The sequence below is a fragment of the Anarrhichthys ocellatus genome, unplaced genomic scaffold (genome assembly GCF_004355925.1).
Source record: "Anarrhichthys ocellatus isolate YVR2014 unplaced genomic scaffold, GSC_Weel_1.0 scaffold37, whole genome shotgun sequence".
NCBI lineage: Eukaryota > Metazoa > Chordata > Actinopteri > Perciformes > Anarhichadidae > Anarrhichthys > Anarrhichthys ocellatus.
The window spans coordinates 2,581,340-2,592,738 of record NW_022280067.1 but is presented as its reverse complement, the minus strand read 5'-3'; the positions used below and the strand labels follow the sequence as shown (position 1 = coordinate 2,592,738).

Sequence of the window (11,399 nt, the reverse complement as noted above, 5' to 3'; positions counted from 1 at the left end):
CCCCGAGCAGCAGAAGTGAGGCCTACCGCTGGTCTACAGCAGTCCATTTCTTTTGTAACAGATCCAGGATCCCAGACGAGCCAAGAAGCGCACAGAAACGAAACACCCAGAAACTCCTCCACACTTTTCTTCCACAGCTGTGCAAATAAATGTAAAAGAAACTCTCAGGAAATTTTATCTTGTAATTGTTTTGGCTTTCAAACCGGCAGTCCAAAGGGGGGTGCAGGCAAATCCCTGCCAGTGTTTGTGAGAATAAATGGGTTTTAAGTAGGCCTGGCGCTAAATGTCCCGTAACAGCAGATATCCTGGAGTGGGAGACAATTATTTCACTGCTGCTTGTTTATGTTTGCACTCGAGATGTTTGTGTGTTTTTCATGTGGTGAAATGCATTAATGAGACGTTCTGTTTACTCGCATAAATAAATGTGAAAGGTCAAAACTTAAGCTGAAAGTTGGACGCCGGGAGCAGAAAACATGAATTTAGATTCAGTTTGTTTTATAAACTTTGCTGTGACTGAACCGTAAAGTTTGCTGCCCTGAGCCACTTACATGTCTTGTATTACAAATAAGAAGCATTTACTTGTGTTGCAATATTTGTCCCAAAGCATGCACGCCTGCTGATGTACTGTATTCATGTCAATACATGCAAACAGGCTGCTTCTCCTCCTCAGAGGGTCTCAGTAACTGTTTCCCAATAAATCCCCTGTCACAACACATTAGCCTGCCAGAGCCATTTGGTCGGGACGATTGCGGCTTATGTCAAGCTTGTTAGCGTGTAGCGCTGTTAACTAGAGAGGGACTTGATATACGGCCGGCAGCTCTTTGTGCACCTCTCCATACCATTCTCAGGATTTACCGTGAAGGAAAGACGTGAAAGGAGTGCTTATAAAGGTTGTTGGGCTCGTTTCTTGCCTTCCAAGTGGCGCTTGTGTGTCTAGACTTCAGATTCAGAGGCTTACTTGATCATTTGATGTTCTGCTTTTTGTTCTTAATAAGCCCTGTTATCGTTATATTTTGCTAACTCGCTCCCTTTGTTCTCTCCGTAGGCTGTCACAGGAAGATGCTTTGGTGACAAGGACTTCAGAGGAGGTTTGGAGAACGGCATACTGCTATGCGAGTAAGTTCTGACTATTTTTTTATTTATTTTTATCTGACTGTGTTTTGTAATTAAATTGTCCACAAGCCGTCTCTTCGGCTTTTATCTTTGTTGGTTTTATTCTCTTCCTTAAGAACATGATGCATTTGTACCACTGTCTGTCAGTGACTGTGAAATATAGTTTCTTTTAATTAGACTGTTTCATTTGAGGCACTGAGATCATATCGTGTTCCTCTGTGACTTAAACAGGGTGCAACACCAGAGAAAGCTCCGGTCCAGAGAGGAGTGCAAGGGTCAGAATCATAATGTCCACAAAGAGATCAAGAGAGCACTCACAAATTCTCTTCTTGCATTCTTTTTATCAAATTTATAGGTTTATGATTTACATAGTTTGGTGCTCTTCCTTCCTCATCTTAACAAGAAGTTAAAATAAAATAAAACTCTTGGGTCAACATAGCATAACCCCATTTGTTTCAGAATGAATAGGAAGAACATTTACTGACTTGTTACACCAGCGTGGTCCAGTGATCAGAGAGACTGCCGTCATGTTAAATCGTCGTCCACTGTGACACCGTGAACTCTCGTCTGAACACTCGTAATTAGGCGAGACCGAAAACACACACAGACGCTTCTTCCACATTCCTGACTATCGAGTTCAGTTGCACAACCCCAATGTTTACACCATCGTTATTGTGAATACAGACATCACATCCAATTTAAAAGTGTCCCCACTGGTTTCGGAATTTCTTGGATATCGTGCAACATCTAGAGGAAGTAACTCCAGGCCGTAAAAAAATCAGGCCATGATATTGTTTTCTAAATGTGTGATTCACACAATTAGGAAAAAGTGTTCACAAAATCGATATCAGGCAGATTAATTGGATATGAAAGGTCATTGAAATTGGCGTCGGACCATCACAGGTACAATCACCAACTAGTGTTGGAACATTTAGCCGTTTAATCGATTAGTCAATCACAACATTAATTGGCAACTATTCCGATAACTAATTAATCATTTAAGTCATTTATCAAGCAATAGATTTGCTGAACTTGTTTTAGTTCCAGCTTCATGTGAAGATTTGCTCCTTTTTTTCTGTTTCATATGATTGCAAATTTGATATACTTGTGTTTTGGACTGTGTGATTTAATCATCAGCCTACACAAGCAATGCATGTAAACGGTATCCACGCAGCAGAGGACGGAGCATGTTTGACTTCCTGTGTGAGGCTTGTTTTGATCTCACTACTTCCACATTGAAACACTCCACAACCTCTTCCTCTTTTCTCCTGATACACAATGTGTTTGTCCCTCATAAGATGATGTATTTATGTTGCTTGTGCTGTTTGTTTTGATTGTGTCTGTGTTTGAAAATCCAGGAAAACTCTCTCTCTCGTAGTCATTGGCACTTCCTTTTGACCCTGTAACAAGTTTAAACTGTGACGGTCTTCAGTGGACACATATTCCTGCAGATAACTGGCAAACAATTTGATTTCATTATTTCCAAATGTCCAAAACATTTTTGTCCCGATCCATCTTGGAAGAGAATCAGAGAACTCTTTTTGTTGCAATTTGGAGAGAAAATAAACAATGAAATAATGCAGACTGCAGCATTATTCTCATTCCAGGCAGTATTGCAAGAGTGGAAATATTGTCTTCACTGTTGCCATTGCCCACTCTCCCCACCCACACATATTGTATGTAGCACTGAGAACATCCCCTTCTCTTGGGGTTGTTGAAAGTTATTCTGGGAAACATACAGTACGGCAGGAAGTCTCTCACTGAAGCCAAAGTAGATGAGAGTTCACTACAAAGGTAAATTACAGCAGCTCGTAGCAGAATACCTGCTGGAATGCCATCAGCAACATCACAGGGCCGCTGATATCTAATACTGCAAGAGTATCCGAGGGTGGGTCTGTCTTCTACAGGGAAGAATCATTACAGTGCTTCCTCTGATGAAAAGACACACAACAGATGAAACTGGAGACGGAGAGAGCAGGGAACTCTGAAACTGTGGCTCGTTCATGACTGACAATCTGTCTGAGATTGCAGGAATGTACTGTAACTTTGTAAGAAACGTTTTCCTTCTTTGTGTGTGCACCGAGAGATGACAGCAGAAGGTCTGACCTCTTCGCCTGGTGGTTCACTGCGATATGAACCGCAATAAAACTATTTAACAGCTCCCAGTGGGTGGAAGGAGAAGCAGCGATTCTCCGCTCTGATTTAGGATCTGTGTTAGTATAAACCTTCCAGAAGCCTCTGTGGGACCCTCAAAAATGTTTCTCTCCCTTTTTGTCCCCCCCTTCTTCTCTCCGAAGAGACACATTCACCAATTCACACACTCTTTATCTTTCACCTGCAGGTTTGGACTTACTTTGCGATGCATCATTGGACATATTAAACACAACTTGTCATGAAGACACATTTGAAATGCATGACTGGTGATGTCTCCCTCCCTGTGTGTCTTTTGTTAGGTTGCTGAGCTCTATTAAACCTGGCCTGGTGAAGAAAATTAACAGGCTTCCGACACCCATAGCTGGCCTGGTGAGTCCTCTACCTTTACTCAACCTGAGAGCATTTCCACAAAAACTTCCTTTCATCCTCTTGGATCTATATTCTGTCTCTTCCTTTTCCTTCCTTTTTGTCAGCATCTCTTTCTCCCTATTTATTTATTTTTTCCCTTTCCAGGAATGCTTTCAGACAGTCTTATTCAGTGCTGTCTAATGTTAAAAACTTGCTATAATCCTATAATAAAGTACAAAACTCCCTATTTATTTATTTTTTCCCTTTCCAGGAATGCTTTCAGACAGTCTTATTCAGTGCTGTCTAATGTTAAAAACTTGCTGTAATCCTATAATAAAGTACAAAACTCCATACATATCATTGCATAAGGGCTGTACTGTATGACAGCCTCGTAAATTGAGATCATTGCGTTGATACCGGTGCAGATTCCCGAAGCAGAAAGGTGACCTAAAGTTTAGCAGCGCTGTCGTACTCCAGGTGCCTCATATAAAGTACCTCACCATGTAACTTCATTGTTGGTGTCTGTTCAGGTTATTTATGTTCTGGAGTGTGATTTTCTGTCCGTTTTCCAGATTTCTTTTTTTTAGTCTTGGTTATAAATATCCCCACAACCTCCACTGAATAAACTTAGTGCCCAGGAGTATTACAATAATCATGTGACATGCATTATACGGTACCAGGTGTGTAATCGGGGGTTGATTACAGGTACCTGCAGCTGAAAGTTCTCCGTTTCAGCTGTCGTGTGTCACACTGAGCTCTTAGCGGCTCACTTATTGTAGAGTGAGACAGTTCTGCAGTGAAACAAAAATCATCTGCGGACTCCCACTCTGTAAAGAAAACACTCAGAAATATATCAAAACATTACATATCTGCAGGAGCTTATGTTTCAGTATCATTTACTGTCTTTCCATTGCATTTCTTTCACTAAACATATTAAGTTTGATTTACTGAAACCATCAAAATGTATTTTTCATCTTCAGCAGGGAGAAATTTCTTCCAGATGCTGAAACCTTCAGTGAAAACTGTACGTTGTTGTCCATGGTTTTATTTAAGAATCTTAAGTTTGCCTCCTGCTTTGAAAAGAGAGCCTGTGAATTCCAGTCGACCAGAACACTGATGTATCTCAGAGTAGAGTACAGTGCAATACACTGGAGCCCTTTCATGATGACCTAAGACCTTGATCTGGATGAAGTAACCTTTCAGGACCCGGACCGGTGCGTAAACAGAGGCGCTCTGAAAGTTGAGCGGATTGGAACTCACGCTAGACGTACTTCCGTCTATCTTTCCTGCCTAACTTGCTCTTAATGGCATTCCTAACTGCTGTGTCAAAGAATGTTTCTGTAAAAACAGCGTGGCTATTCTGTTGATGATCTTGTTTGGTATGCACCAGGTTACAGTACAGAAATGAATGATCAGGAATAAAACTTTGTATTTATCTGCGAGGGCTCGATGGCACTGATCACTAAATGGTTACTCTGTAACATACTGAGAGTTCTTTCTTCTAAACATGAACTATTTCCTTAAAGACACTGATAGAAGTTATTTGGATCACAGCAGGACAGGACAGAAAGTCTGTGTTGGGCTTAAATGGGTTTTCTTATCTCATGGCGTCACTAATGGCTGCCAATGAGCCTTCTCTTGTTTTTTTACAAGTGTCTGATAATTACACAGCCACATTCTTTACGGGCCTTTTTATCCCCTCATACAATCACTGCTAGAATAACAATTGATTATCCTGTTAGAGCTGTTAAACCCACGAGCTTCTGTGCTCTCTCCATCTCGGTAATGTTCTTGTTTTTCCTCATCTGGTTCTACTATCCTGCATTCTTCACTTTGATCAAATTTTCCTGTATTTGTAGCCTAATGGACTCTAATCAGTTCATCTGACAGCCATGTCTTTCCTGTTTATTTAAAGCACTCTCGTATATCCATCGGGTTGCAGTGCCATTTTTCTACAAAGCTGCATTATTCTGTGAAAACTATTGACTTTCACAAGTTGATTAATTGGGCGTTTAATTGTCGAATCTTGATTTTTCAAAAGATTAATCAAAGCTGCAAAAAGAAATTTGATTTGCATTAGCAGTTTCATATTAAAATTTCTTTCAATAATGACACCAAGTAGGTGGAGACATTAATGCCAACAAATGGTACCATTTTTAAAGCTTATCCATGCTTTCTAAGAGCGCAAATGAGGCATTGATTCATTTATTTTGATGTAGCGGAAGATGTTTCAAAGATTGTGTGATTGTTGAACTGTTTGCTAGTTAGTTTCACAAGTTTGGAATTGTATCTCAAACAGTGACTGAAAAAACAACTGTCTCAGGAGAGGCAATGCAGTTGCAGGACGAAAAGCATTACATGACAATTACTGCCTGGCCCAAAGGGGGCAGATGAACCATCAACTGAAGATGTTTACAGTAGCAGTTTGAGGACAACATATTAAAATAACACCTGCTGGTTTAATTCCAGTCTAAACAATATGACCCTCTATTGGTAAGTTTCATAATTCTGGCCCTCAGCTTCCTCCTATGGCTTTGCGGGGATTTTTCTTCCTGTTGGCTGTGATTAGAGAGGTGAGAAACTCATAAACAAGGCCTCTGCTGTTATCTGGACCATCGTAATAAAACACAGGCTACTCCCCCTTCCCCTTCCTGTTTGGGGGGCTAATGGGAAAATGAGTCTCTGAGGAGGTTTGGCTGTTTTGTAATTAGAGCAGCTACCTCAGTGCTTTGGCAGCTCGTCCCTGTGTGGCTCAGTGTTCGTCTGAACAGGTCGGTTGTTGCGTGGTCTGTTCCCAGCCGTCTCCGGGTCGACTGGTATGCTCATGTTTTACGGTGTGTAAACAGACATGTAGCTGAGATCGCCCTACACGTTGAATGGTAGTGATTCACATGTTTGAAAATGTGTTGTTTTCCAGACATAAAGTTTAGAGCAGCAGAAAAAACCCCACCTCAGACTGTTATGTAAAAACAGTTATACCCGCTTTGGAGATTTTCAGTTTTGATATTCATCTGAGGGATTGTATGCCTGATTAAGGTCTTGAGATAATTCAACTACCCTGATTGCAGTGAGAGCTTCTTGGAGCCCTGTCGGTCATCCTGAAGTCCATGTATCTCAACTTAAATGGATGTAAAGAGGGTTTTACTTGAAAATGACAGGATGATAAAATAATATGAATTCACACAAGTGTGTACTATAGACAGCTTAATGTCTATTTATAAAATAAACCCATTATTTAATCAAACATTTTTTTAAAGGATCTACTATTTATTTCTTTATTCATTTTTTACATTGTGACCGCATTGTTTCTAAAATAACTGAAACATATCTTTTTCATTGACGTGCTGTATTTTCTCGTTGCAGTTTGACCAACATATACAAAGATACTGATGTCACTGCAGTTAGCTAATACTGGAGGATATACTGGTCAAACGCCAGTGAGAATGCATAGATATATGCACATTAACACAAAGTATTAGTCTATGTATATAACATTAGTATGTGTTGGTGAATCTATAAAGTGAATTTCACATCACATGCAGCAGGTGATTTCTGTACATTAAGGACACACAGCTCATCATGCTGGGCTCTCCCCTTCCTCTTCCTCTTATTCTTATTTGTGGGAGTTGAGGAGAGGAAAATAATCTGGAGCGTATCTTACTGACACTCCAGTGTTGCGTTTCCTCATCCTGAGAGGCTTTCCTCTGGATTCTGTCAAGGTCCAACATCAGGGCGTGAGCACTGATCCTCTTCCCTGAGAAACCTTGGTGGTCTAATCGTGGTTGTCGGATATTGATTACAATGAGGGTTGTTAAAAAACACACACTCTTACACATGTAGTTACAGTGTAAACACACACACAGTCAGTAATACTGGAACTTTGAATATGTGGCCTTTAGACAGATCAGGGTTTACTTTCTGCTAACTTATATTGATAAACTTTTATCTAGTGCTAATTTAAATATATATAACTCTGAACATATTTAGATTTGTTGTGAATGTGTAGAATTTTTTTTTTTTTTGTAGTACAGTAGACAGGCTCTTTTGAGTCAATCTCTACCTCCCAATCCTTCTACAAACACATTAAGCTGCCAGTCACTCCTTTGCGGTAGACGCCCAGCTTCCTGTGGCAGTGACCTGTAAATCACAAGTTATGCTCACTTCTTAAGACCCACACACACATGCTCACACACGCCAACACCCACTACATTGTTGTCATCATGCCAGTTGCTACTAAATTAGCCTGTTTAATTGTGTGTCGGCTTGTTTATTGCAGTGTTTTGTTATTTCAATTCCAGGCCGTGTGAAATTGTGAGACAACATTGTTTTACAGCTGAAGTCAGAGTTGCTCTGTGATAGCGGAGATTGTTGTTGTCAACGCCGCCAGATCCCCATCTAGCTTCTTGCTCAACTAGACTAAACAAGCGCTCCCTTTTTTGATGAATGCTCTTGGAAATATGGTTTCCTTGGTGGTTCCTTATAGCTGATGAGGGGCCGGTCTCTGAGGGAAAATATCTCTTCACAGTGACAATGGTTTAAAGATTGCGCAACATGTTGTAGGTAGAGGCTGTATAATTATAGCAAACATCTTAAGTTTGTTTAGTTTTGCTGCTTAATATCATGATCATTCATCACATGTGTCTTGGTTTCACAGAGAAGAGGCCGTGGTTACACTCCTTTTCAAGTCTTCACGTCTTTTCAATGCAACTTTTGTTTTGTCAATGCCGGGACACGTAAACTTATAAGTCTGTACGCTTCAAGGTCAGATCTTGGATCACATTGGGATCCGATCAGCCAGACCACATGCCGAGGTGGACTGGCTCGCATTGAGTTGGGATCTCAGTGAGGTGTAGACTGCATGTGAACACAATCCGGACAATTTATCAAACGTATAGGTCTCCATCTTCTTCCCTCCACATTGGAGTTCCTCTACAGAGGAGAGCAAAGGGAAGAGAGGAGGAAAACCGGGGGCTGCAATTAAGTAAGCTTGCGCACAGTTATTGAATAGGCTCAGTCTTCCACTTTATTCTCCTAGCTTCCTCACATGCGTCTAAGTTTTTGCTAAAGTTTGATCTTGAAATAAGTTACTACTGTATCAAGTAGTTCATGAGCAAAATGGGTAAGCACTTGCTGTATGTCTAACAAAAACAAATTTAACTTCAGAATCTCATCCAGCGGGGTTATTTGTGTCAAATTCTGGTCATAAAAAGTTTGGCAGTCCCAATTACAGACTGTCCCCTCACACTAAGGGAGTCCCTAATTGTCCCGCAAGTGATATTTCATTTCTAATATCTAGAAAATATTCTTAAATAGAGTCCACATTGATATTCATGGTAAGCCACTGGACTTAAGGCCCTTTATTTTGAAGTCAAATGTGACCCTGATGAGCAGTGTGAGTGTGAGACCCACTGTAGGGTGTGTCCTCCCTGGAATAAAACTGTCAAAAGGAGAGATCGCTGTGTCCTCGCTCAAAGAGCCTGGTGTGTGTGTGCGCGCGTGTGTGTGTGAGCGTGCGCGTGTGTGTATCGGTGGGTGGGGTTTGCCTCAGCAGGAGAGCAGAGATGGCGCTGTCCCAAAAACACAGGAAGCTGCAGGGTGGGTTTGGAGTTGGTGTTTTGCTCCGAATGTGAAAGGATCGTGAGAACAAGTGTTTCCAAGTATGTTTGTTTACGTGTTTGCAGCCATGCATGTGATCTTACACCTGCTAGTGTGTACATGTAAATATGTCTCTTTGTGTTTTGTGAGTCCGATCACATGAAAGGATCTATATTTAAAACAGCATTTTGTCTAAATGTGTGCGTATTGTATAGGGATGTATGGGCATTGTATTTGTGTTTTGGTGTGTGAGAGAGAGGGAGAGAGTATGCTTGAGACAATCAGGGTGAAGAGAGAGAGAGAGGTGGGGAGAGAGAAAGAGGGAAGGGCTTTGGCTGTGTCCCTCTACGGATAGAGAGGCATAGAAATGAAGAGAGAGAGAACCTGGGAACAGGAGAGGAGAGCTCGGCTCAGGTTGCATCCAACAAAGAGTTTGTCTGAGAGGAGAGAGGGAGGACGACTGAGAGGATGGGGAGAGAGTGAAAGTTGGGGAAGAAGAAGAGGGAGAAGGAACGACCGAGGAAAGCAGGCGAAGGAGGGAGGATTAAAAAACGGAAGCCACTTGAAGGAAGCAGAGAGGTGGTGAGTGAAAGTTGGAGTCGTCTGAGAGAGGAGACGCACGAAAGCCGTCCACAAAACCCGCTGGTGTCATGTTTCTGCCGAGCAGGTATCCTGATTTTCATGTTGTGTTTGTGGTGTGTGTCTTTGCATGTTTTTTTTAATGTAGGGAAAATAGATGAATCCTGTTCAGATCCCTAAAATAGGACTCCTGGCATCTCTTGTACTTACACACACACACACTGGCCAGAGATGTGTGTGTGTGTGTGTGTGTGTGTGTGTGTGTGTGTGTGTGTGTGTGTGTGTGCGTGTGCGTGCGCAGACTCATTTGAATTTTACACTGTATGAGGGCTTGTTGAGACTTTGTCCACAGGTCTGTAAATGAACGTTTGAGGGTTTAAAGTGTAGAAGAGTAAGAGTATTGAAGTGTGTTCACGTGTGTGTGTTTGTCCATGTTTAGATTAGCAGTGTGTGCCATTCTTAATGAGCCAGACTTCATTTTCTTTGCTGTAGCGCCAGAAGTTTATTTTCTCTGATACTGTATGATTTGAAGTGAATCTGAGAGAAACTGTGTGTGTGTGTGTGTGTCATGGGTGAGTTCAAACCTTGTGCAATTAATGGACCTGATCTCGCGTTGCCTTCTGTCTCTGCCAACAGCGTGTTTATCCTGATGAAACTGTGTGTTTGCGTGTTTTTGTGCAGGACAACCTCAGTGTGTTTCTGTGCGGCTGTGAGGAGTTGGGACTGAAAGGCTCCCAACTGTTTGACCCTGGAGACCTGCAGGACACGTCGACGCGCCCCACCGCCAAGTAAGTCTCAGAGCTTCAGTGTGTGTGTGTGTCTGTGTGTGTGTGTGTGTTCTAAAGCACAATGTCCACCAAGTCTTGTGTAAAGGTCAAAAAGTATTTTTCAAGGCAATTGTTTTTTTTGACATCTATTTGTATGGTTATTTGAGAAATAGACTGTCCTTGTGCATTTTGTGACTGATTAATATCTTTAGACTTTTGTGCTCTGTGTGTGACGGTGTTTTCAGCTTTATTTTTTTGTTTGTATTGCCTTTAAAGATGGACCTGGTCCAGAAGGCAGCATAAAACACGGTTATGACTGCAAACACCAGGTGTTAAATAGATGACTCAAAGTGATCTTGTATCTGGTTAAATAAAGGTTTGATGTTTTTGTGCTTCAGTGCACAGGACAGAGAGAGGGTGCTCACAGCAGTAGCTGCTCTGGAGCTTAAAGGTCTTCTCTTCCAGTCTTGAGCTTGGCTTGTTTTTTACTAAGTGGATGAACCGAGTGTTGTTGCTGATGAACACTTTAATTGTGTCTTAATAGATGGCTGTTCTGTGTCACTGGTTGTGTGTCACGGTCTGTCAGTCATTCTGTGCATCAGACGATCTCCCTGTTCACAACCAACATAAATAACCGAGTCAGTGGAAGTTTGTAGAGCCTTTGTCGGTGAAGCAACAATACCATATCTGTTTGACACAACTGGTCTCTGTCCAAATACAACACTCGCTCTCTGAACCACAACTCCCACTTTGTTGCTTGGTAACACAAACAAGTGCATGCAGCTCTTAAGATATACTGTGTGTTTTTTGTGTGTGTGTGTGTGTGTGTGTGTGTGTGTGTGT

The 11,399-nt window shown here is 41.6% G+C and overlaps 1 protein-coding gene across 1 annotated transcript in view; it reads left to right on the top strand.

Annotated features, from left to right (window-relative positions):
• The window catches only part of LOC116394068 (LIM and calponin homology domains-containing protein 1), a 74,697-nt gene that overhangs the window by 28,200 nt on the left and 35,098 nt on the right, over window positions 1–11,399 (top strand). The window contains 3 exon segments of the mRNA XM_031866856.1: window positions 1,046–1,116; window positions 3,567–3,636; window positions 10,471–10,577. Coding sequence (XP_031722716.1) covers window positions 1,046–1,116; window positions 3,567–3,636; window positions 10,471–10,577 — 248 coding nt within the window.